At 52.5% G+C, this 26,230-nt stretch overlaps 3 protein-coding genes and 1 pseudogene across 3 annotated transcripts; 1 reads left to right on the forward strand and 3 right to left on the reverse strand.

Moving 5' to 3' along the window:
• Positions 1–79: 79 nt before the first annotated feature.
• Positions 80–3,165, forward strand: MRPS7 (mitochondrial ribosomal protein S7). The gene is made up of 5 exons (XM_004275471.3): positions 80–213; positions 758–949; positions 1,065–1,128; positions 1,495–1,662; positions 2,529–3,165. Exons 1-5 carry the CDS (start codon positions 131–133, stop codon positions 2,748–2,750), a joined length of 729 nt encoding a protein of 242 aa, XP_004275519.1. The 5' UTR covers positions 80–130; the 3' UTR covers positions 2,751–3,165.
• On the reverse strand, positions 3,066–6,059 carry MIF4GD (MIF4G domain containing). The gene is made up of 5 exons (XM_012535058.3): positions 5,935–6,059; positions 4,940–5,049; positions 4,583–4,738; positions 4,399–4,491; positions 3,066–3,827 (listed from the first exon to the last, which is right to left on the reverse strand). Exons 1-5 carry the CDS (start codon positions 6,020–6,022, stop codon positions 3,600–3,602), a joined length of 675 nt encoding a protein of 224 aa, XP_012390512.1. The 5' UTR covers positions 6,023–6,059; the 3' UTR covers positions 3,066–3,599.
• On the reverse strand, positions 3,705–25,976 carry SLC25A19 (solute carrier family 25 member 19). The gene is made up of 11 exons (XM_012535079.3): positions 25,882–25,976; positions 25,326–25,369; positions 21,609–21,778; positions 21,266–21,421; positions 19,409–19,579; positions 14,665–14,848; positions 13,197–13,327; positions 7,256–9,724; positions 5,935–6,066; positions 4,399–4,491; positions 3,705–3,827 (listed from the first exon to the last, which is right to left on the reverse strand). The coding sequence occupies exons 3-8, from the start codon at positions 21,738–21,740 to the stop codon at positions 9,542–9,544; spliced, it is 957 nt and encodes a 318-aa protein (XP_012390533.1). The 5' UTR covers positions 21,741–21,778; positions 25,326–25,369; positions 25,882–25,976; the 3' UTR covers positions 3,705–3,827; positions 4,399–4,491; positions 5,935–6,066; positions 7,256–9,541.
• Positions 10,632–26,230, reverse strand: part of LOC125962115 (ATP synthase subunit g, mitochondrial-like) — a 35,044-nt pseudogene continuing 19,445 nt past the window's right edge.

Genomic DNA, 26,230 nt, shown 5'->3' on the forward strand with positions numbered 1-26,230 from the left:
GAGGCTCTTAAGGCTCAGATTAATAGGGTGATGCACAGCGTTAGGACCCTTTAGAGCCTTTTCCCCGTCTTCCGTCACTCGCTCAGGCACGCCGAGGGCAGCCTCTCTAGGGTCCTCGTGGCCAGCCAAGATGGCTGCCTCCGCGGTGACGGCTGTGCGAGGGTGGTCGGGCTTGCTGCTGGGCGTGCGGAGTGTTGTCCTGAGGCTTCCAGGGTGAGAGGGCGGCGGGCAGCTGGGAGGCCGCTTGTGTCTTCACGGAGGGACCTGCTGGGAAGGAAGGGGGAGCCACAGGCAGGCCTCGCGGGTTCCAGGAGAGAGCCTGGGGGCCAGGATATCTGAGTCTAAGCCTCCTGAACCAGCCACGTGACTTTCAGTCAACCTGAAGGCTTAGTGACTGCTCCCAGCCCGAGGGGTTCTCACTTGGAACGGCAAGTGCGATCTTGGTAAAGAACTCAGAGGTGGGATTTTCTTTGCTGGGAGTTGGGGGGAGAGATGCATAGGCGGGTTGTCTATCCTCAGGTTCAGGAGCCTGTCCTTACCGTTGGCACTTGAAGAGCCCACTTTCTTGGCCTGTTTGGGGGAGGTCCTCCTACCTCTTGGGACAAGAACCAGAAGTTTTGCGGTTCAGCTTTGGCTGGCGGTCTCCACGCTGCTCTCACTCGTCGGCGGATTGGCACACATGCCTATCGTTAAGTCAAGCCTTTTCACTTGTGCAGTCAGCCTTTGCCCTTCTCTTCCTCTCCCCCCCGCCTCCCAGGCTAACCCAGGTGAGATGGAGCCGCTATGGTCCTGAATACCAGGATCCCCAGATTGACAAGGGATATTACCGCAGGCCCTTGGCCGCGCTGACTGAGGAGGAAAAGTATGAGAGGGAGCTCAGGAAGACTCAGGTTATCAAAGCTGCCCCTGCGACGAGAACAAGCTCTGTGTTTGAAGACCCGGTGATCAGGTTAGAAGGAAACAAATTTTTGTTCTGCGGAGTGGGACTGCACCAGGGAGGGTCTGCAGTAGGGGTTCCCTGATACAGCCCTGGCGCGCTAAACATGTTGCTTTTCTCATTGAAGTAAATTCACCAACATGATGATGAAAGGAGGAAACAAAATACTGGCCAGATCCCTCATGACACAGGTAACCAGTACCTCTTTCTCATCTTTGTTTTCCCCATAGCTTTGTACTTGGCTCTTTAATTTTAACATAAAAAATAATTCATTCTATACCTTCATTAAAATTAACTTCCATGTACTTATGTATGGAATGGGGGCTTTAAGGAAGTCCTGCAGGAGTCAACCACTGCCATTCCCTACCCCCATGTGACAAATCTTAGCCTGCTTTTTCTGTCCTAGTCCAGGATCTTTGTTTCAGAAGTGCTGAGGGAGTAGCTGCACAGCTACAGAAGAAGAAGAGGATGATGGGAGTAAGGGGCAAGGTCCTAGCTCAGCTGGGTTAAACTTTTAGGGAGCCTGGGGCAGCCTCTTCCGCTGTATCCCTTTGCAGACTCTGGAAGCTGTGAAAAGGAAACAGTTTGAGAAGTACCACGCTGCTTCTGCTGAGGAACAGGCAACCATTGAACGCAACCCTTACACCATCTTCCACCAAGCACTGAAAAACTGTGAGCCTGTGATTGGGCTGGTGTCCATCCTCAAGGGTGGCCATTTCTATCAGGTGAGTGGTCAGGGTGGGAAAGCAGGGCTCCTCACGTGTGAAACAAGATGATGGGAGTGGGTAGAGTTGGGCCGAGGTTGATAGCTTTCTAAGGACTGGGGAGAGTCAGGATCAGCTCATCTGAGTCCCACAGTGTAAAGATTACAGGCAGAAGATGGAAGAAAGCAAAAAAAAACGTATCCAAGTGACCTCTTTTGAAGGCCCACCCTACCCCCCATTCTGTTCAGCATTCTGTGTTCTAAACTATAAGCTTCTCATGGTGAGGGACTATGTTTGTATCTCATGTTTATACACCAGTGTCTGGTGTAGTGCTTGAGTGATGCTTCATCACCGTTTGTTGAACTGAACTGGGTGTCTCTATCATGCCATTTAATATTTCATCGTCATAATCCAGTGTTCGTGTCTTTTCTTTTTCAATGTAAACTTCATAAAGGTAGAGACTTTTTCATTAACGTCTGTGTCCCTAGGGTCGGCATGGTACCTGGCACATAGTGGGGGCCTGGCAAATGATTCTTGGACAAGAGGGTCTTCTTTCTAGGCACGCATGATCTGTGTTGGCTAAGTCATGCCCAGCTGACAGGGCTTTTCCCAGTGGTGCCTGTTATCAACTTGGCTGAGCTTCCTTTAGAGGTGAAAGAGGTCAGTACTCAAGGACTGTTTGCTCGATGAATGCCTGATGTCTGCTGCACCGAGGTCAGCCAGGGGTGAGAGAGGCTCAGAGGGGAAAAGACAGGCCCCCTCCTCAGCAGCCTTGCCAGGGCTGGCCCAGAGCAGACCTGTGGCTGCTTCTTAAGAGCTCTAGGTGGAGGGAGGCTGCAGTCCTGGCAAGTTCTTAGACTAACTTGCCCGTGTCCAATCTTGCCCAGGTCCCTGTGCCGCTAGCCGACCAGCGTCGCCGCTTCCTGGCCATGAAGTGGATGATTACTGAGTGTCGGGAGAAGAAGCACCGGCGGATGCTGATGCCGGAGAAGCTGTCCCAGGAGCTGCTGGAGGCTTTTCACAACCGGGGCCCTGTGATCAAGAGAAAGCACGACATGCACAAGATGGCCGAGGCCAACCGCGCGCTGGCCCACTACCGCTGGTGGTGACGGGCGGGCGGAGGAGCCGGGAGGAGCCCAGCACGCTGCTGTAGAAGCGGCATGCACCACCGCCATGTTGCAAAATACCTGTGGGTCAAGCGTGTGCTTGCCTGTCAGGGCAGGCGGGCCTCTTAAGAAGGATGCAGCAGCATGTTTACTGCTTGTTAGTCCTTTCTCTGGGGGCTAGAACTCACTCTCCCTGCCCCATCTCCTTGCAAAGAGGGGACATATCAACTTAGATTTTCCCCAAGAAACTTAGGGCTCATCCAGCCCTTCTCTTCCCTCAGCTTGGGGTGGACCTTTGGGTGATACGAAAGGAAGCAGTTTTAGTATCAGAAAAAGTTTATTAGAAAATTCTCATCCTGAGCTGGCGTAGCATGTGATGTGGTATTGCCATTCATTAAAACCAACTGGAGGAAACGTGCTCGGTTCCAAAGTGGTCCTTGTACAAAATGTGTAAAAAGCAGTTTCTGGTGTGACTCTACTTCTCCCCCCACCAATGGCTCCGGGTACTCATTTTATAGATGGGGAAACTGAGGCACCACGATAGCTATTGTACCAAAGGTTACATAGTGCAGTGCTTGTCAGGAGTTGCCCTTCTTTGCCTGGCCCAGGTTGAAGGTGAGGGGAGAGAAACGCTGATGGGACCATGGGGCAGGTGTGCTTGGTGTCTTCCCCAATCCTGGAATCGGAGTGAAGGTGCTCAGGGCGGGACCACCGCCTAAGTGGGAAACATCTCGGACGCTTTTGAAAGTCTGGAAGGGAAAAAGTCTGGGAGAGGCAGAGACTCCACTGCCAGGTTGGGAGGTGGATAGAAGAAAGGCCGGTGCTGCTGAGGAGGAGGCCTGATTTGGAGGCCTAGTCAGAGACCTCGCTATAGTAATACTTGTGCGCGGCCGGGGTCGTCTTCCAGCCAGCTGCCCGGAACTCGATGATCTCCAGCAGCAGCAGCTGGGCCAGGGAGCTGAGGCCGGTTGGGAGCAGGAAGCCATCCCGGATCAGGACAAAGAGCTCATCCATGCGCTGCCCATTCATCTTCTCCAGCTGCTCTCCGACCCGGTGCAGCTGCAGCACCAGGCAGTCCACCTGCAGGGGGCAGCAGGAGGTGACCCCGGGCAGGGCCCTCCATCACACAGAGCAGCTATTTACTGAGCGCTCGCGGTGCACCAGGCACCGGGCTTGGCCCTGTACACGTGTTTGCCCACTTCATCCTCACCCCACCCAGTGGGCGCTGTCCACGAATTACATGAAAAGAAGCAAGTTCAGAGACTTGCTTAAGGTCTCTCACCTGGGCCAGGCTGGACTCAGGCCCTGTTTCCAAACTGCTTCTGAACCCCCCTTTCCTACCCCCTACCCCCAACCCTGGAGTGGTTTTGGGGTCATCTGTATCCACAGCTGGCTGACGCTCTCACCAGTCCTACCATAGGTTGGCTTTCCTACTCAAAACCTCTGAGCCGGGCGGTTTGGGCTGCACTCTGTTCTGGATAGACTCCAGGCCTAGCAGCTTGCCCTGTAACTGTGACAGGCCTTAAATGCCCCCACCAGGCTCCTCCCCAGCAAGTGATGCCCTCGGAAGTCTCCACGAACAGTGGGCAGGCATTCTGAGTTAAGCCAGAGGCAGCCCACCTCCACAGCCTTCTGTGCTAGGGCCACCCACCTCCTCCTCCTTGCTCAGACTGTCGGGCTGGGCCAGCCGGAAGAGGCAGTCGTAGACGGGGTTCACCAGGGCCATCATGGGCATGTTGTTCACCTACGGGGGGAGAGCGTGGGCCAGAGCCCGGCTTAGTGGCACAGGAGACAGGCCGTCTGTGCCGCACAGGATGTGGCTGGCAGGGCCTCACCCTCAGGTAGTCAAAGATGTTGCAGATAAAGGTGACGTAGCAGACCCAGCCCTGCAGGGAGCGGGCTCGAAGCTGCTCCCGAGCCTGGTACTCCTGCTGCAGCCGGTTGAGGAGTCCGCGGCGGAAGACACTCTGGCCTGCTTGCTTGCTCTCTGCCTGTGAGCCAGGGAAAGGGTGGTGAAGGGCAGTCACTGGGCCGTCGCAACTCCACCCAAGCTTCCAAGGCCGAGGACCCTGCTGTCCTCCTCTCTCGCCTCTGAGGCCAGCCCTTTGCATCTCTGCCCTGCTGGCCAGGCCTCTGCCCACTCCTGAAGCACCTTCCTCAAAGCGTCCCCTTCTCTACCAGCCCCACCCAACCTGAATGATGGCGTAGCACATGCGTCCTGCTTCCTTGCTGAATACACAGTCCTGCAGAGAATGGTCCACAATCACATTGGCCACTTTCTCCAAGTCCACGGCACCTGGATCTAGGGTAAAGACAGGTGGGGAGTCTAGAGCTGCTTAATTATCACGTTTGCCTCCACCTGCTTCTAAAGGAGTCAAGATATTCACAGAAGAGCAGTCCCATTATACGCTTCCATTTAAAGAGACCAGGAAACAGAGAGGAAACTACACACAGGAGCAGCTGCAGCCGTGAGCCTCCTGATGGCCCAATCAGAAGAAACAGGGAGGGTTGTGTGGCTGTTAGAGAATCAAAGAACGCTCGTTTTTTTAGGACACGTCTTTTCCTAGCCCTAGGCTGAGGCTGGAACACTGAATGCCAATGCCTTTGACAGCCATTTCACGGAAGAAAAGTGTTCTTATCATACACACACATGAACCCCTGACAAGAGCCGGCCAGGCAGGGCCTCCCCACAGACTCAGCTTGGCACGTGATGGGCACTGCTAATCGTTAGCTGAGTCAAACTTCTGTCCTGAAAGTGCTGCAAGAAGGCACTGGTCCAGGACAATTACTGTAGCTCCCCTGCCGAGCAGAACACTCCATCCTCTGTCCCACGTCAGGCAGCTCTGCACATTCAAGAGAGCTGGCTGCAGCAACGCACAAACCAGGTCCAGCGTAAGGACTTAAGGGGCAGGAATTGTGTTCTCTGTGCCTCACTCTCCTCTCATGGGCACCTAAACTTTAAAAAAAGGCTTTACAATCCGAGGGGGTGACTCTGATTCATACTGCCAAATACTGGCCTAAATGTAGCTTGTCTTCCAGTTCCAGAATTACGTTGCTGACTCCTATTCTGAGAAAGTGAAGGGAGAGGGCTGGGCAAAGCCGGGCGAAGGCTCGGTACTCCAGGCCTGGCCCCTTGGCCCCTCCTCTGTGGCTCTGGGCCCAGGCTCAGGGGGCTCCGCATGCTCACCTTTGAGGGCTGTCTTCAGCAGCTGCTGTGTCGCTGCATCAAAAGACTGCATTTTATACTCCTCTCTCCTGGGCTCCCCCATGACCATCCAGCTGCAGCAGCTCTTTCCGAGGTTGGGACTAATGACAGCACCTGGAGAGGAGAGGCAGCAGGAGAGGCCTCAGGTGTGGCGCACGGGGCCAGGGCTCCTAGCTCTCCCGGCCCGTGGCAGGACTGGCCAGTGCTTGAGACAGGTGCTCCTGGGCAGTCCATGGCATTCAGTGGTTGGCTGGGTGCCCGCCAAGCTTGGCTTCTGGTGGAGACTGGGCACCAGCCAGGCACCTGCTGCTCAATTAAAGAACCCCTGTAGCTTCTGGGATTACACAAGAGTAAAGAGATGAAGGGTGAATGCGTCTACCCTCCAGTCCCAGCAGCAGGCAGGGTTTTTCTCAGCTGACACCAAGGGGTGGGGTGAGGGTGGATATGTGGATATTAAACACTTCCCCTGCCTATATATAAGCCGACCTGGAAGCTGCTGGTCCAGCATGGCTCCTGGCGAATGAGAGGGCTAGGGTCTCCACGCTTCGGACAGCTCTGTCCCAGCAGGGGTCCAAGCCCCTCTCTGCAACCCTCTCCCTCCCTTTAGTCAGAGTCCTCGGCCCAGAAATCCCACTCCTCCTGCCCTCGGGGTGGGGCCGGCCAGAGGGCTGGGTGCAGAAGCGTCTCTGCTGCCCTGACTCCCCTCGTCCTGGCCAGCTTCTCCCCGGGACAGACTAATTAAACTGGCCTCTCGAGTGGCAGAAACTCGGCCCTGCCCGCTCAGGACTCCCTGAGAGTCCTGAGCTCCATTCTGGATCCTTCCTTAAGGAGAGGAGCGAGGTGACGTGTCCCCCAGAGGTGGTCCCCTTTGGAGTCCCCTCTCCGCACTCGGTGCCTCCCCCATGGCCAAAGGAGAGGACCTTAGGGGTCTCCAGACCTGGGCAGCTTCCCGAACGCCCTTCCCGTGGGCTGGAGAGTTGGCGGGAGCGCCGGGACCCACCTGCCGCGCCGGCGCCACGCCCGCGTGCCCGAAGGCCGCTCGAGGGGCATGCTGTGCGCGCCGCGCCTCCGCGGCGCTGCTGGCGCCTCGCCGCCGCTTAGGTCATTTCCTAGCGCGGTGGCGCGGCGGGACCCGGGGCGGCGGGGCGACGGGGCGGGGCCTGGGGCCGCCTCGCCAGCGCCACCTGCCGGAGCCCCGACGTCGCTGCCCTCGCCGCCCGGCCAGGCCTGCCCGAAGGCTCCTGGCACGGGGCCGCGCAGAACGCCCGCGACACTGCTTCCACCGCCCCTGTCCGCTCCTCACCCGGCTCTCCCACGGGCTATCCGGGACCACACCGGCTCCTCGGTACTGGGGTGGACCTGCTCCTCAGCCCGCATTAAGCCCTGGGTCTTGAGCGCTAACACTATCCCTCTCCCCGCCCCACGCTAGAGCTCAGGTTAAAACGGGGTCAGGGGACTGGCCCGGCCGCGCGGCGTGGGAGGGGCCTGCGGAGGGCGTGGTCCGCAGCCGGGCAGCGGGAGGGAGAAAGGTGGGAGGGCAGAGAAGAGGGCTGGAGGGGCAGGACTTAACAGGTGGTGGCCGTGTGCTCCCCACTCCCACCCCCTCCCCCCAAAGCGGAGAAGGCAGGGAGGTCGTAAGGGCTTTGAGGATCAAGTCCCACTAAGCCGCTCTCCTACTCCAAGTACAAACGATATTGGTAAAATAAGTTGAAAATCAATGGGCCAGCCCAAGAGAAAGGATCCCAGTTGCCAACTTGCGGCGCCCAAGGTGTTGGGAGAGACCCTGAGGTTGAGCAAGCCCCTGGCCCAGTCCGTCTTGGTCGGGACAAGACACTCCAGGGAAGTGTCTTGTCCCTGGAGGGACAAGGGGGTGAGGCGCGGGCCCAGCAGCCCAGACAGGGCCACCTCTGAGGTCAGCCCTGGGTTGCAGGAGAGCATACAGAAGAGGTTGGAAAAGAACCGTCTCGTCCCATCACTTAGACGAGAAGGAAGTGCTGACGGCGGTCTCCTGTATCCAAAGCTCGCTCCTCCTGTTCTAAGAGCTGCCAAAGCGGTCACCAGAAAATGAACGAGGAAGACAATCCCAGCTGCAGCGAAAGAAACCAGTGAGTGGGAGAGCTGAAGAGAACAAAGTTTACTTCAGTGGAATTTCACAAAAAATACATCCAGGCAGTTGCAAGCCTTGCCTGCCAAAAAACCTGTGGGTGTGGGAGCCCTCCAGCCACAGGTGAACCTTCTTAATTAGCGCCCAAGAGCAGGGAGGCTTCAGGATTATGGGGACCAGACACATCACAAAGCCCCAGACCAGGGACGAAACAGTAATGGTGAGAAAGGGCCCAGGATCCATGGGGACCGAGAGCCATGACACCCACCCAAGACCTGCTCAAAGGCTGGAGCCGGGGCTGAGGCGAGGTCAGGCTCTAAGTCCTGCACGGGGCTCCCCCTGCACAGCCAACCTCTCAGGCCAGGCTCCCCTGGGGTGGAAAGTGGTGGGTGTGTTCTGTAGATTTTCCTCCTCTCATACCCCTAACCGGGCCTCGATGGGTGTCTGTCGTGGGTTCCTGTGCCCTGACAACTCCCGGAGCACCAACTGTGCATGCAGCAGGCTGCCTGCACAACCCCCTCTTCCCGGGACCACAGAGGACGCACACGGCACCACGCCAGACCCAGCAGGAGCGCCCTGAGCGGGCAGCAGGTGCTCACTGGCCCAGCTGTAAGCTCCCACCCACCCAGGAGGGCTAGCCCAGCCCACAGGGAAAGAGGAGTGACCCCAGTAGACGGGAAAAGGGCTGCTGCCTTTACCGGCGCCCCCTCCCCGTCAGCACATCCCCCCACTGCCTGTGGGGCTGCTGGGGTCTGCTTTCCCTAGAGGCCCACGGGCTGCGACCAGCCTGTCCAGGGAGAGAACAGCCCGAGTGGTGCCTTTATAGACATGAAGATCTGAGCAGGGTGGAGTTTATAAAGTGACTGATTCAGCTGGGATTCTTCCCCCAGAGCTAGAAGCAAAGCTGCCTGAGGAATGCAACTGCTGAGAAAAGTAGAGTTTAGGGAAGGCAGGGATCCCTTCCCTCATACTTGGGGAGAAGGGATGTGATTTGGAAGGGAAGATGGAGGAGTCAGATAAGGAATGTGTTTTTAGTTTTAATGTCTATTAAATAATTGGTGGGAGTAAGAACCCAGGTGTGGGGACCAGACCCCTGTAAAGGACTGACCCCAGCCTCACACTCAAGCTGCGGCCCACCCAGACGCAGGAGAGTTCTCTGGGCAGCCGGAGCGAAGGCGTGCCGGAGGGCAGCTGTTGTCCTGAGTGTGCGCCACACAGAGGAGAAACGTCCAGCCCCTTCTGACTGGCGGGGCTGGGTCCCCGCAGACCAAGTCCTGCGTTCGCCCCGTGCTCTCCCGTGGAGAACCCCCTTTGCCCTTCTGGTGGAATCCAGGCTGCTGCCGACGGCTCTTCATGCCCAGGACAGCTGGCCTGGAGGGAGGGGCCGGGCAACACCTCTCAGTGCAACACGGGATGGTAGCTCAAGCGTTCTTCACGAGGGCCCCTCCAGGGAAGGACCTCAGGCCACCCTTCCTGCCCTCGAGGCTAGCTGTCTGCCTTCTTCATGTGGTGGAAGAGGTTACAGAAGAGCTCGTACCAGAAGAACACAAAGCCGGTGGAGAGGGCAGCCTTCAGCAGGCTGGGGGCCAGGCCTTTGAAGCAGCCCTGTGCACCCTCCTCTCGCAGCACCTGCCTGGCGCAATCCAGGAGGCCCTTGTAGCTTCGCACCTGGGGAGAGGAAGGTTCTCCAGTTGAGGAGAGAGGAGGTGATGGCAACATGGGTGTGAGCTCTGTTCTTTTGTCAACACAGAGCCTGGCACGTTCCAGCACCCAATAAATACTTGCTGGACAGAGGAATGAATGCAAAAAAGACAGAATAAGTTAACCTCATTCTTTCTCTTCCAACTGGGCTAATTCAGACTTAACAGATGAAGTGCCCAGAAATCAGCACTGGACAGAGCTCCTTCCTGCCCTGGAGGCTCCACTGACAGTGGCTCTTAAGGACCCAGAGAGAGCTCTGGACCCTCTTCCCAGGGGTGCCTCTGACTGTGCGCCCATCCCTCCTGGTCCCCCTTGGGCAGTAGATCTGAACCGGCCCCTCGTTAGCTCTGAGCCTGACCAGCGGCGCCAGCCTGGCCACCTCCAGTTGACCACAAACTGCTGCTAGACCCGTGTCCCCAGGGCACAGCTCTACTCAAGCCTCGCTCCCCTCCCAGAGCTCCAGTAACTCCCGATGATGATGATGACAATGATATTACAAAGAATCAAGTCCAAGCCCCACGGCGTGGTGTTCGGGGCGTTTCACCATTTGGCCTCAACTTCCCTCCCTGATCTGCCTTTCCCCACTGGTCCAGCCTCAGTGCCCGCACACCTCCAGCCATACCTGCTCACGCTCAAAGCTCTGTGAGGAGCAGGGCCTCCCTTCTCTGTCTTGAGCTCTCACCAACACTCCCTATCCAAATTCAAACCATCTTTTCAAGACAAGTTGGTAAAAGGAAGAAGGAGGTTATAAAACCTTGTGGGTAACCCCATTTTTGTTAAACATATGTTTATTTATGTAAAGGAATAAAACTACAACGCGGATGGACCTAGGTGGCGTTATGCTTAGTGAAGCAAGTCAGAGAAAGACAAACAGTGTATGTTATCACTTTTATGTGGAATCTTAAAAATAAAACAAATGAATGGGGCTTCCCTGGTGGCGCAGCGGTTAAGAATCCGCCTGCCAGTGCAGGGGACACGGGTTCGAGCCCTGGTCCGGGAAGATCCCACATGCCGCGGAGCAACTAAGCCCGTGCGCCACCACTACTGAGCCTGCGCTCTAGAGCCCGCGAGCCACAACTACTGAGCCCACGGGCCACAACTACTGAAGCCTGTGTGCCTAGAGCCCGTGCTCCACAAGAGAAGCCACCGCAGTGAGAAGCCCACACACCACAATGAAGAATAGCCCCTGCTCACTGCAACTGGAGAAAACTGGCGTGCAGCAACAAAGACCCAATGCAGCCAAATATAAATAAATAAATAAATAACAAAACAAAACAAAAAAACAAATGAATGAATATAACAAAACAGAAACAGACTCACAGACATAGACAACAAACTAATGGTTACCAGTGGGGATAGGGAAGGGGGCAGGGGCAAGATAAGGGTAGGGAATTAAGAGGTACAAACTACTATGCAAAAAATAAATAAGCAACAAGCATATACTGTACAGCACAGGGAAATATAGCTATTATTTTATAATAACTTTAAATGGAATAAAATCTATAAAAATATTGAATCACTATGTTGTACACCTGAAACTAACATAATATTATAAATCAAGTATACTTCAATAAAAGAAAGAAAGGAAGGAAGGAAGGAAGAAAGAAAGACTACAGGGACTTCCCTGGTGGTCCAGTGGTTAAGACTGCGCTTCTACTGCAGGGGGCGCGGGTTCGATCCCCGGTCGGGGAATTAAGATCCCACATGCCACGTGGCCAAAAATGAAATAAAAATAAAAACGTTTAAAAAGAAGAATCTTTAAAAAAAGAAAGACTACAGCTAAAGGTTCTGTGTGATTATCTCTGCGTGGGTGGTGATGGATTTATTTATTTACTTACTTTAATAAATTTATTTATTTATTTTTGGTTGCATTGGGTCTTTGCTGCTGTGCTCGGGTTTTCTCTCGTTGTGGCGAGCGGGGACTACTCTTCGTTGCAGTACAGATCAAACCTGGGTCATGGCAGTGAAAGCACCGTGCCCTAACCACTGGACCACCAGGTAATTCCTCTGAATGCTTTTTAGAGCAGGCAGTATGAGTGTACCTTCTCCTGGGTCTTTTAACAGTGTCCAGTACACACAGGGCTTTGCTTGTGGCTTCCCTTGTGCTCAGGGGTCCCCAGTGTGAAATAAAATTCATATTTTATGGCAAAACAAGAAAAATTTAAACATAAAAATTCTTCTCTGCCCTTTGGCCTCCTCTCTCTCCACACTGTGCATTATGCATTGACCAAACACTCTCCCAGGAATACCTGCTCAACCATAGAGAGCAACATTCTCCCAGCATCAACAAGACAACTCCTTAAAAAGATAACATTCCTTCTTGATCTTGTAAGGGGTCACATGACCCACCACGATGTTGCTTAGAACTGGATTCTGTGAACTGTCAATAATACGTCATTTGGGGCTTCCTTGATGGCAGTGGTTAATAGTCCGCCTGCCAATGCAGGGGACATGGGTTCGAGCCCTGGTCCGGGAAGATCCCACATGCCGCGGAGCAACTAAGCCCGTGCACCACAATTACTGAGCCTACGCTCTAGAGCCCGCAAGCCGCAACTACCGAGACCATGTGCCACAACTACTGAAGCCTGTGCACCTAGAGCCCATGCTCCGCAACAAGAGAAGCCACCACAATGAGAAGCCCGCGCACCGCAACGAAAAGTAGCCCCCGCCTGCCCCAACTAGAGAAAGCCCGTGTGCAGCAACGAAGACCCAATGCAGCCAAAAATAAATAAATAAATAAATAAATAAATAAATAAATTTATCTTAGAAAAAGTAATAATATGTCATTTGGGGCTTCCCTGGTAGCACAGTGTTAAGAATCCACCTGCCAATGCAGGGGACATGGGTTCAAGCCCTGGTCTGGAAAGATCCCACATGCCACAGAGCAGCTAAGTCCGTGTGCCACAACTACTGAGCCTGAGCTCTAGAGCCCGTGAGCCACAACTAATGATCCTGCCTGCCACAACTACTGAAGCCTAGAGCCCGTGCTCCACATGTGTGAAGCATGCCTAGAGCCCGTGCTCCACAAGAGAAGCCACCGCAATGCGAAGCCCGCACACCACGACAAAGGGTAGCCCCCACTCACTGCAACTAGAGGAAGACCCAACACAGCCAAAAGAACCCCCAAAAAACGTCATTTGATGCACAGCCCTTTGTCTCAAAAAACTTATATAAACTGTGTCTTAACTTCTAGCAGGTGGAATAGTTCTCAGAGCTTTCTGAGATGCTCTTCCCGGGTTATAATCCTCAAATTTGGCTGGAATAAAATTTTCCGATTCTTTCTTAGATCAACTGATTAATTTTTCATCGACACCGGGGACATGCAGGGGCTGAGAGGGCTATGGGGGTGAAAGCTGCCCAATGGACAGGAGCTGACCCAGTTCCTTCACGTGCCCAGTGAGGGGCTGGAATCAGAGCTCTCTGCAGAGGGACATCTCACCTGGCCAAAGGAGGCTCGGGCCTGCTCAAACCCTCCAACCTGAAGCCGCTTCTTGAAGAGGTCCAGGGGATACGTGAGGGTCTTGCTGATGACTCCAGCTCCACTGCCACAAAGCAGGTTTTTGAAGTTTCCTGAACCAGAGAAGTGGGATGGAGGGGAAATATGAGAGAAATGCAATCTAGGGTAAACTTCAAGGTTATACAGTCTAATCCTCGACCAGAAAACTCAAACCTACAAGCATCCTCGATCTTGGAAGAATTTAATCCAGGAGCGAGAGAACCAGACACAACCTCAGGAAGAATGACAACGGACAGGGCTTCCCTGGTGGCGCAGTGGTTAAGAATCTGCCTGCCAATTCAGGGGACATGGGTTCGGGCCCTGGTCCGGGAGGATCCCACGTGCCGCAGAGCAACTAAGCCCATGAGCCACAACTACTGAGCCTGTGCTCTAGAGCCCACGAGCTACAACTACTGAGCCCACGTGCCACAACTACTGAAGCCCATGTGCCTAGAGCCCGTGCTCTACAACAAAGAGAAGTCACTGCAATGAGAAGCCTGCGCACCGCAAGGAAGGGTAGCCCCCGCTCGCCTCAACTAGAGAAAGCCCGCACGCAACAACGAAGACACAACACAGCCATAAATAAATAAATAAATATTTTTAAAAAAGAACCAACGCAGCCAAAAAGTTAAAAAAAAAGAATCTGCCTGCCATTGCAGGGGACACAGTTTCAAGCCCGTGTCTGGGAAGATCCCACATGCCACGGAGCACCTAAGCCCGTGCGCCACAACTACTGAGCCTGCGCTCTAGAGCCCGCGAACCACAACTACTGAAGCCCGCACACCTAGAGCCCGTGCTCTGCAACAAGAGAAGCCACCGCGGTGAGACGCCCGCGCACCGCAACAAAGAGTAGCCCTCGCTCTCTGCAACTAGAGAAAGCCCGCACGCAGCAACGAAGACCCAACACAGCCAAAAATAAATAAATAAAAATTTTTAAAAAAGGAACGACAATGGACTGCTGATTGGACAGGCTGGTGGCAGAAGGGGTGTGCGCCTTTAACAGTAATCACCCCAGCTGGAGGCAGTAATGGCCTGCAGGCTCTGCCATGCGACTCAGTTCAAGGCTTGGGAGGGAACAGGATGCCCATCCCCCTCCCCAGAGTCCCCAAACGAAAACCAAACCAAACACATAAGCAAAACCAGGCTGTTTGCAAGTTGGACCTTTGACAAAAATGAAAACCATGACCGGTAGTTGGAAATAACAGTGGCAAGAGCCGAAAGAAATAAAGTCATCTGTGAGTGAATGGATTTGTTTTGTTGGCTGTATTACAGAGCTGTGGGTTCAGAGATCTGTGGTGTCTTAGCTTCTGCAGGAAAACTTTATTTCCTACCTGATTCAGAAAGAGATGCTATGGCTTGGGAGTGGGGCGGAGTGGGACCCAGATTCCCTTTCCCATGAGGCCGGTCTCACCGTTTTTCTTTCCTTCAGCTGGCATGGCCCACTCATACGCGTGCTTCAAGGAGCTGTAGAAGGAGAACTGGAACCCAGCGTAGGGGAAGATGGCGATCAAGGTGGGGTTCAAGCCTTTGTAGAAGACCAAGGGGCCTTCGGTCCTGTACATGGTCACCACGGCGTTTCGCAGGGTTTTATAGACCTGGACACCACACATGCAATGATGAGTGACATCGTTGCAGCCCGAGAACCCAGCCCACCAGCTGTATTTCCCCTTGTCCAGAAACCAGCTACTAGGAGCATTACTTCTCCTGCCAGGAGAACAAAGAAAATGCTGGACAAAAATTCCAAGGGTGGGACTGTCTGGCAGCTCCCCTTCTAGCTATTTACACGACTGAGATATGCCAAGGAGTGCACAAAAGTATGCGGAACAGCAAAAGGTGTGAAGTCCACCCTTGGGTGATCGGTTATATAAATTACAGCACACCTGTTCAAAAGAACATAGTGTAGCAATTACAACAGGAAGATGCAATCTAGATGATCGATAGGGAAGACTCCCCCAAATATACAGTTAAGTGAACCCAGCAGGACATGAAGAGCAGGCATAGTGTCTGTGGAGGAAACAAACTGTATGCAGAGACTATGCCCCACAAGGATACACAAGAAAGGAGGAACAGTAACGTTATTGCCACCACAGCGGGGAAACAGGGGGACAGGGGAGGGATGGGGGAAGAGGGAGATTCACTATGACCATTTTATGCTATCTGGATTTTTTTGCCATATGCATATACTTAACCTTTCTGAAACCATCAGCAGGTGATCTTTACGCACGAAGAGCCACTGATTTTTTAGTACACTTCTATTTGGCATATATTCTTTGCAGTGGACCAGAGGGGCTGAATCTGCCTGGCTGTGGGTGCGGGAAGCACTGCACTGACAAGAGGGTGATGGAGGGGAAGTCTGTACTGAGCAGGGACAGTACACACTTGGCTCCCAGATGCTGGCAGCCACATCGAAGGCTTTCGCCCTGGGGACTTGCATGAAAGGGCCGGGCCTCAGAGGAAGGCCATCGGGCAACAAGCTGCCCACGTGCCAGAGTGCCACTCTGCTTTCTGTGTGCCCTCTTACCACCAAGCTGGCAGCCAAGAGTCACCAGACATTTGAGGAAAGCCTCCCCCAAAACAGAGGCCACAATGATTGATGAGGGGCAGGAGAAGTCATTGGGAAGGAAGAGACCGTATAGATACAGCAGAGGCAAACTACAGCAAAAAGAAACCACCCACAAAATTTTAACTAATATCCTGAGACCACAGAGAAGGCATCACCTTCATGATAAAAGCAGAGGGTCAGGGCTTCCCTGGTGGCGCAGCGGTTGAGAGTCTGCCTGCCGATGCAGGGGACACGGGTTCGTGCCCTGGTCCGGGAAGATGTCACATGCTGCGGAGCGGCTGGGCCCGTGAGCCATGGTCGCTGAGCCTGCGTGTCCGGAGCCTGTGCTCCGCAGCGGGAGAGGCCGCAACAGTGAGAGGCCCGCGAACCGCAAAAAAAAAAAAAAAAAAAAAAAGGAGCCAACTACTCACGGGCACCCCACGGACACATCTCCAATGCATCTACCAGGTGACGGGAGCCAACTACACAGGGCATAATTCCATTTATGTAACATTCTGGAAAAGGCAGAACTTCAGACAGAAAACAGACCAGTGGTTACTGAAGGCTGGAGGTGGGGAGGGACAAACTACAAAGGACAGGAGGAAATCAGGGGGTGACGGAACTTCTGTTTTATATCTTGATTGTGCTAGTGGTTACATGACTGTACGCATTTGTCAAAAGTCACAGAACTGTATGCTAAAAAGAGTGGATTTTACTGTGCAAGTTATGCTTTAATAAACCTGACTAAAACAAACCAAAGACAGTTCTTAGGAACCAACATATGTTGGCAGACATTATTTAAACTCAATAGAGGGCCCAAATGATAAAAGTAAGGAAACCTCCCAGAATGGTAAATAAAAGATAAGTCAATCAGAGGATCAATCCAGGATGTCTAGTGTCCAACTGACATGAATTCCAGAAAGAAAAAGAAAAAAAGAGGGCAGGCAATTGTGAATAAATAATTCATGACCATTTTCCAGGCATGAAGAACATGTGTCCAGACTAAAGGGCCCAGGAAGTGCCCATCACAATGAATGAAAGAGACCCGCCCTGGGGCACTCCACTGGTAAATTTCTAGAATGCCAGGGATCAAGAAAAGATCCTGAGGGACTTCCCTGGTGGTCCAGTGGTTAAGACTCCACGCTTCCACTGCAGGGGGTGTGGGTTCGAGCCCTGGTTGGAGAACCAAGATCCCACGTGCCGCATGGTGGGGCCACAGAAAACTTTAAAAAAAAAAAAAAAAAAATCCTGAAAGTTCCCAAGAGGGCGAAGTGGATGCCTTCATCTAAAGGGTTAGTCATCAGGATGGTTCCGGACGCCTCTTCAGCAATACTGAGAGCTACCTAGAATTCTACACTCAGATCATCAGTTAAGTGCAAGAGGAAAATAAAGGCATTTTCTATCAGGCTTCTGTAAGGAAGCTATACCTCAGGATGTGCTCCACAAAATGAGGGACTAATCAAGAAAGAGAAGACATGGGCTCCTACGTGAGAATTCCTAAGAGAATAGCTGGCCATAGTCCTGGAGCAAACAGTCTAGATCGAAGCCATAGGGTGAAGGGTTCAAGGGTGGGGGGCTCTAGGAGGGGCTCCATAAAAACATGGGACTGATGACCACAGGCTCACCCTATCGGGAGATTGTTTGAAAGTGAATTTGTGATAAGCATGTAGAAAGCGAAACAAATAAAATACAAAGCAATTGCCAACTTCAGGAAAGACAAAAATACAAAAGAAAACATAATCATAATATATTTTGAGGCTCAGCAGAAACATTTACATAATCATAATAGCATAAACACTGAGTACTGATTTAGCCAAAAATCTATTAATCAGTTGTACTGCACTCAGGTGAGGAAGCACAAGCACACCCAAGGGTGATGGTAAAAGAGTTAAATCCTCATCTTCCATAGTAGTAGTCAGTAGTTAATGTCTATAATTTAAAACTGAGAAGGAAAGGAAGAAAGAGAAAGAGCATGTTACTTTGAATTAGGAAGTAAATTACGGAAGAAGCACACAAATATTAAAAGTGGTTGCCTCTGGGGAATAGAATCAGGGGGGTGGCTGGTGTTTTTTCATTATAGTTCCTGAAGAACTATCTGTCTTTTTAACCTTTATACACTTTATAGGTTATTTATTTATTTATTTATTTATTTATGGCTGTGTTTGGTCTTCGTTGCTGTGCGCGGGCTTTCTCTAGTTGCGGCGAGTGGGGGCTACTCTTCACTGCGGTGCGCGGGCTTCTCATTGCGGGCTCCTCTTTTTGCGGAGCACGGGCTGTAGGCAAGCGGGCTTCAGTAGTTGTGGTGCACGGGCTCAGCAGTTGTGGCTCGCGGGCTCTAGAGAGCAGACTCAGTAGTTGCGGCGCACGGGCTCAGTTGCTCCATGGCATGTGGGATCTTCCCGGACCAGCGCTCGAACCCATGTCCCCTGCATTGGCAGGTGGATCCTTAACCACTGCGCCACCAGGGAAGCCCAGGTTATTGATTTTTTTAAGAAATGTGAGGATTTACACTATGGATGCTACTAGTCTAAACAAGGTGGAGAGTTTTGCAATTTTTAAATAAATCTTTTCCCCTCACTTTCACACACAATTTTCCAGCCATTCCAGAATCTAGAATCCAACATCTCAATTGGCTAAGCCTAAGAAGAAGTATGCTATTCTTTTCTTAATGATGTTTTCCCTTTTTTCTTCTCATAGACTTGTACTAAAGGTTGGAAAGTAACAGAAGAGGATAATAGCACACGCAGAACAGGGAACCTGAAGGACTGTCACCAGCCATTCTCTTCATCCCAGCAGCCACCATGTTGCTGAGGTCTGTTCCCTCTATAAACATCCTTCCCCTCCATTTCTCTACTCCATTCCTAGGACCCCTCATCTCATTTCTCCACCAGGGCAGTCACCCCAAACCTCTATTTTCCACTGCAGTGTCACACAGAGTGACCCAGCTCTCATGCCCCAGTCGTTTTCTTCTAGAATGTTCCTGGGGCACTTTGCATTTCTGAACCAAAAAATTTATCAGAATGTCTCCTAAACAAAAGAGGTCCCCCAACCCAGGATCTCCACCCCAGGCAACACAAAAAACTGGCACAGCTGAAACCACAGTTATTCTTAGCTGGTCCCAGATCAAATTCTTAAGCAAAACGTCATTCCCCGTCAACAGTATCCTAAGCTATTCTTATATATGTCCAAGAAACAGAGATTATGGTGGGCGGAGGGGGGATGGGGCATCTATTTGAGGGTTTAATCCCTTGCTTTCACTCAGTCAGTTCTTCCTTGAGTCTGACTCAATGATCCCATTTCCTCCAATCCATTCTTTCTGGAAACCAAAACCTCCCTCCCAATAATACAGCGATAGAATCTCAAGTCTCACTTTCCCAGATGCCTTCCCCGTCCCGATTTGGTATTTGCTCTGTTTCCCCTGCAGGTTCTGTGTCCCCCGTGAGGTTGTGAGCACCTTGCCTGGTGCCAAGCACCATCACGGGTTTCAGGAACAGGCTGAAGGATGGCCTGAAAACCCCAGGTCCCCCCGGCTTTGTTCCCTCTAAGGAAAACAGCCCCCACCCTGGGACGCCCTTCGTATCTTGGGCGCCCCTTCTCTGGCCTGGCCACTCACCCTGGGCTCACCCTGCGCTGCAAAGCGGGTGCGTAGCACGTCCACAGGATGTACGGCGAGGGTGGCCACACAGGCAGACAGGCCGCCACACACAAAATGCACGGAGAAGTCTCGGGCGTCGCGCACGCTGGCCCTGTGCACCAGCTCGGTGAGCACTTCAAACGACAAAAACTGCAAGAGTGTGTGACAGTGTCATGGAAAACACCCCCCGAATGCACCCGTGACCCAGGCGGGGCCTATCCTAGGGACCAGGAGATACTCTTCTTGAGTAGGGTCAGAATACAATAAACATGTAACTGTGCAAAGCTCAGATGCCCTTTCATACTCTGAGCAGAGCCAAATACCCAAGGGTTAAGAAAATATATGAGAAAATTTTTATATCAGAAAATTCTACTTGGGGGACCTCCCTGGTGATCCAGTGGCTAAGATTCCGCACTCCCAGTGCAGGGAGCCCAGGTTCAACCCCTAGTCAGGGAACTAGATCCCACATGCTGCAACTAAAAAAAAAAGATCCTGCATGCTGCAACTAAGACCCCGACGCACCAAATAAATAAATAAATATTAAAAAAAAAAAAAAGGCTTCCCTGGTGGCGCAGCGGGAATTCCCTGGTAAAAAAAGGGAATTCCCTGGTAGTCCAGTGGTTAGGACTTGGTGTTCTCACTGCCGTGGCCCCGGGTTCAATCCCTGGTGGGGGAACCACGATCCCACAAGCTGCATGGCGAGGCCAAAAAAAAAAAAAAAAAAGAATAAAAAAGAAAATTCTACTCATCACTTAGTTTTCTGAGAACTGGGAAAAGATGGCCATTATCTGACTCTAGGCTGGGGACCCCTTTAATGCAGCTGGCAGCGGCCCTGTTTGAGAAACATTCTGCCCTGGAGCTGAAATTCTGTTGGGAGAATTCCACATATTCCATATTTTGTGGTGTAAGCCCTCCTTGGGCTCAGATCCTTCTCCAGCCAACTCAAGATGGCTCGGGGTCCTGAGAGCACATGTTGCTGCATTTACCCATCAGGATGCAGCACGTGTGTGCTGGGCGCAGGGATGGCGCGGCAGGTGCGTGTGACCTGAGCAATCACTGTGATGTCATACGTAAAGCAGGCAGGGACTGCTCTGCCACTTTCTAGCTAGTGACGTTGGTTGGACTCATTACTTAAGCTCTCTCTGCCTCAGTCTTCTCATCTGTAAAATAAGGATGACAACAGAACCTACCAGAGGACTGTTGTAAGGTGTCAGATGTGAAGTGCTTCACCCGGGGCCTGGCCCCCTATGAGCACTGTGCGGGGTTGGCTATTTCCATCACCACTACTGTACGGCTACAGACTAGATGCCATGGGGTAAACTGGCGCTCAGCTGAACAAACTCATGAGCAAGAGTCAGGAAGCCTGGATCCTAATCCTAGCCTCACCACCTACAAGCTGTGTGGCCTCAGGCAGCTCACTCAACCTCTCTGCGAGCCACACAACACCTGCTCCACCTTCCTCACAGTGCTGTTAGGAAGTTCAAAGGATGCACAGACGTGAATAATGCTATTTTGAAAAATGAAAAGCATTTGTATTGCCATTTGCTAAGCCCCTCTGGGCTGGGTGTCAAGACAGTGTCCTAGGTGCAGCACCTCATATTCAGTGGGTGCTAAGTCTCCAGGGTTGGGGGACGTGGGGAAGGGGATGCCTGTAGTACAGCTCAGTCTGACTATGTCTTCAATTTGTCAGGTAGTTTCTCAGCCAAGATGAGTGAGCAGTGTGTGACCGCCTCCTGCTGCCCTACCCCGGGCAGCCCAGGTACACGCCTCACCACCCTGGGCTCCCCCATTGGGCAATGTGACCCCAGGGGCCTGGCCGCTTCCCCTGCCACCTACTTGGACAGCTCCATAGCCTATGGAGAGAAGCTGGGCTGGGATGTGTCCTTTCCAGAATGCTGTTGGGCCCTCCTCTTGCAAAATCTGTCTCCCAGCCTGCAGGATCCCGTGGTATTTCGCGTTGGGGTCACTGCGAGAAAGGCGCTCAATCTGAAGCTAGGAATCAAGATGAGAATGGTCAGGATGATGGCGGGGGCTGGGGGGCGAGGAGGAATTTCAGAGAAGGTAACAAAGGCAACAAGGTGCTTCTCCTTGACAAAACTGCAAGCTCTAGGAACTGCTTTGGCAAAAAAGAGTGAACTTGTCCTCTGGCCCGTTACACAGAAAAAGGGGAAAAGGGTACCTGGAAACGGATCTTGATGACATCCAAGGGGCTGATCAGCACCCGAGTGACAAGTCCAGACACAGACCCAGCCACGGCCACCTCGAGATTGGAGACATTCCTGCCGTCTGCTCTGGGGTCATAGCCCACCATCCCTGCCTGTGGCCCATACAATGTCCATCAGCTTCAGGCTAAATGCAAGAGACAGGAGTAAATACCAGAACAAGGTCTTAGGGCCCCGGCTCACACATCACTCCTCAGAGCATCCTCCCGGACCAGCCCCCCAGAGCAGCGCCCACATCCCTTTTCTCTCCTTATCCTGCTTTATTCTTCTTTAGAGCATTTATATACCAGACATTGATTCCATACTTTTGTTTCTTGTCTCTCTCCCCCATTAGAATTCGAGCCCATGAAAACAGGGCGTTGGTGTCATTCATCCATCCCTGTAACTCCAGTGCCCGGAAGAGAGCCCACCACAGTAAATGCTCATTAATATTTGCTGATGGAGTGAATGAACAGGCTTGGTAGGAAACAGTTCACTTCCAGAGATCAGCTGGCTTTCCAAGACACCTGGTTTTATGGCCAGCTCCTGACTGAGGCGAAATCCCAGGCTGCGTTAGCGTGAGGGCAGAGCCTCAAGCTGAGCGCAGAGGGGGAACCTCAGACACACGGACTCCAGGAACGGGGCCTGGGATTCTCTAACAAGCCGCCATGATCCAAAGGGCCCTGAGCCCTTCAGCATCTCCCTTCGCCATTCTTTGCACACACCGCAGGCCCGCCCACAGCAGTGGAGCTGAGTTACGCTGCAAAATGATACAGGCCCAACTCTTCAACCTCACCCTGGACCACGGTTCAGTCTCTTCGGCCAGGGTGGGCTCAGTGCTTCTGAGCAGTTCCTAGAAAATGCTGTTTATGTTCCCATCTACCGGCCCATCCCTGGACCTACCGTTCCCATGTCTGAAATGCAGCCTCACTCTTCCCTAGACTGGTTCCTCTCACCTTCCAGGGCTCAGCTAAAGAGCATCCCCTCCAGAAGATGTACTCATGTCCTTTCTAGCATTCACAGCACTTGTTAAGGTGCTGTCCTCCCCGCCCACAGGAGGTAGGCTCCATACAGGTAGAGACAGCCTTGTTACAGTGGTATCTCCAGAGACCAGCACGGTGCCTGGCATGCCCCAAAGGCTCTAAAAACAATGACTGAATAAATGATTAAAAACCAAGTAACTGGGACTTCCCTGGCGGTGCAGTGGTTAAGTCTCCACGCTTCCACTGAAGGGGGCACGTTCGGTCCCTGGTTGGGGAATTCAGATCCCGCATGCCATGCAGTATGGCCAAAAAACCCCAAAAATCTAATTCCATTTTTATCTAGAGCCGACCTCAACACTAGTGACATTCTAGAATGAAGAATTCTTTGTAGTTGGGGGCTGTCCTGAGCACTGTAGGATGTTTAGCAGTACCCCTGGTCTCTACCCACCAGATGCCAGTATCCCCACGCTCCCCTTGTGACAATCAAAAATGTCTCCAGACATTGACAAATGCCTCCTGGGGTTCAAAACTGCCCCTGATTGAGAACCACTGTTCTAGAGAAATACTAGAATGTGTGTGTAAAATGTCATGCATTGCATCACTATTTATAAAACTGGATATAATGCAAATGATTATAAATAGAGGGACAGACACTAAGTCACCTCCATGCAATAGGATACCACACAGCCATTAAAAGAATGAGCGGACTTCCCTGGTGGTGCAGTGGTTAAGAATCCACCTGTCAATGCAGGGGACACAGGTTTGACCCCTGGGCGAGGAAGATCTCACATGATGCGGAGCCCATGCGCCACAACTAGTGAGCCTGAGCTCTAGAGTCCTCAAGCCACAACTACTGAAGCCTGTGTGCCCTAGAGCCCACGTGTCATAACTACTGAGCCCACATGCTGCGACTACTGAAGCCTGCGCACCTAGAACCCGTGCTCCACAACAGGAAAAGACACAGCAATGAGAAGCCTGCGCACCGTAATGAAGAGTAGCCCCCGCTTGCCACAATAGAGAAAGCCCGCGTGCAGCAACGAAGACCCAACACAGTCAAAAATAAAAAAAGATTAAAAAAAAAAAAGAATGAGCCAGAGCTAAACACACACTGGAAAAGACGTCCACAATTGACTAAAACATGAAAAAAGCAGGTGTCAGAGCTGTATGTCTAGTGTAACCCCACGTTTGCAAAAGAAAAACAGCAAGACCTACATACACCCTCAACAGTCGTATAAAGCATAGCAGGAAAGTCTATAAGGACACACACATCAACAGGTTGGTAAGGTTACCTTTGGGGGTAGGGTTGGCAAGGGAAGAGGGAAGGCAGATCTCCTCCCCCCTACTTTATTTTTTTTTCCATGCCTCGTGGCATGTGGGATCTTAGTTCCCCAACCAGGGATAGAACCTGGGCCCCCTGCAGTGGAAGCACCGCGTCCTAACCACCAGACCACCAGGAAATTCCCTCCCTTTTTCTTTACACAATTCTACGTTGCTTGAATTCATTATGGCCCCCCAAACCCCAATTAAAAGTAAACATAAAATGATTTTCAAAGAGACCTCAGAATTAACCTAGTTCTTGAATACCTTTAGTAACAGGGAAACCAGTGACACCTTCACCCCATTGTTTCTTTTTCTCCTCTCACCTTCCCTGGAACTCTGTCCGCACCAATCCCCCAGCCCCAAGCCCTCACTTTTCTGAAACTACCAAAATAGCACTCCAATCCATCCTTAAAATTAACAAGACATTTCCATGGGGCTCGATCAGCAAAGTATTGTAAAATAACATTTACTGAAAGTCTAATGGGGGAATTCCCTGGCGGTCCAGTGGTTAGAGTCAGCACTTTCACTGCTGGGGCCTAGGTTCGATCACTGGTCAGGGAACTAAGATCCTGCAAACCACACAGCACAGCCATAAAAAAAAGAGAGAGAGAAAAAAGTCTAATGGTATGAAATCTCCCGACTCCTGCCAGGAATTTGCCCATTCTCCCCAGACTTCTCCCCAGTAGTTCCCCAGTAACTTCTCCCCAGACCCTCAAAGGAGGAGATCTCGACTTTGCCATCAACTTCTCTGTGACATTAACTCAAGCTGCTACCTCCCAGGCACCTGTGAGGAGCAGTTTAAACGTGAGGCAGGTGACTGAGAGGCAAAGCCTCTCCGGAGGTTGCCCAGAGACTGTTCAGGTCACACTGAGCAGTGTCAGATCCCTACTGTCAGGGAGGGAAGGAGGAACTTCTACAAATAAGCAGCTCTGCATAGCTGGACATAACCTTAAACCTCAGATCAAGAAGCCTGAGTCAAAATTCTGTCTCTCTCGGGCTTCCCAGGTGGCACAGTGGTTGAGAGTCTGCCTGCCAATGCAGGGGACGCGGGTTCGTGCCCCGCTCCGGGAAGATCCCACATGCTGCGGAGCGGCTGGGCCCGTGAGCCATGGCCGCTGAGCCTGCGCGTCCGGAGCCTGTGGCCCGCAACGGCAGAGGCCACAACAGTGAGAGGCCCGCGTACCGCAAAAAAAAAAAAAAATCCTGTCTGTCTCTCTCATGTACCTTGGGCAGCTTTTTCTTCTGGAAAATGAGAATGATGGCGGCCCTGCCTAGCCGGATTCCTGGGAGGATCACACGAGATACTACTATATGTGATAAGCTCTGTCAAAAAGGTAAAAGTCCTTATACACGTGAAAGGTCTTGTTAAATATAATTCAGTAGTGGCCTTACTTTTTCTGCTTGTTCAAAATTTCCTTCTTGTACCAAAAAACCATCTAAAGAGACAAAATAAACATGAAATATGATTATATGCATGATATAATAAAGTACCCAGAAGATGGGGGCCGCTGGTGAGTGGCAGGGCGGCTGGGGTGTGTGTGTATGAGTCTGCCGTGCCACCCCTGTTTTTACTGCGTAAGTCCCTGGGGTTCAGGTATGCAGGTGCCCCGCGGTGAGCGTGTGTGCCCGTGAGCCCACGTGCTCAGCTGAGGGTCTCTGCAGATGTCTCCGCGTGTGGACACAAGTGTCCACGTGTGCTCCAGGGCGTGTTTTTTCTCCCCGAGTCCGAGAAAACGCCCACAAGGTGGGCACCCCCACGTACAGGTGCCCCGGGTGTGTCCAGGGTTTTGCTTCCTGCGTCCCTGAAGATGCTTCTCAGATCAGACGCGACACGTGTGCGTGCAGTCCCCGCCCCCGCGTAAGTACCTGCGCGTGTAGGCGCCCCCGGGCAGCGGGGGTGCAGCTCCCCGAGCTGAGCGCCAGGAGGGCGGAGAAAGAGGTCACTCACCCGGCTCCAAAGGCGCGGCCCGGTTCCCCGAACTCTTCTCTCCCTCCCTCCTCACGCAGTCTAACGGCAAAACTTCACTGCGCTTGGCAGTAACTGACGGGCTTGTGGGCCAATCACCGCGCAGCTTCCGACAGACGCTGGACCAACGGTTGTACAGTAGTCACCCGACCAACGCCTATTGCAAGGGGTTGCTGGGTAATGTAGTCCTCCGCTACTGAGACCGTCCCCTTACGAGGCGCAGAGCCTCCTGGGAGATGTAGTCCCTCGGCGCGCGTATGCGCACATGTTACCCACGCGTTGAAAGGAGGAGGGTCCCGAAGCCAGGCTGCGCCGTTGGAGGTAGCCGCGC

The sequence above is a fragment of the Orcinus orca genome, chromosome 19 (genome assembly GCF_937001465.1).
Source record: "Orcinus orca chromosome 19, mOrcOrc1.1, whole genome shotgun sequence".
Lineage (NCBI taxonomy): Eukaryota > Metazoa > Chordata > Mammalia > Artiodactyla > Delphinidae > Orcinus > Orcinus orca.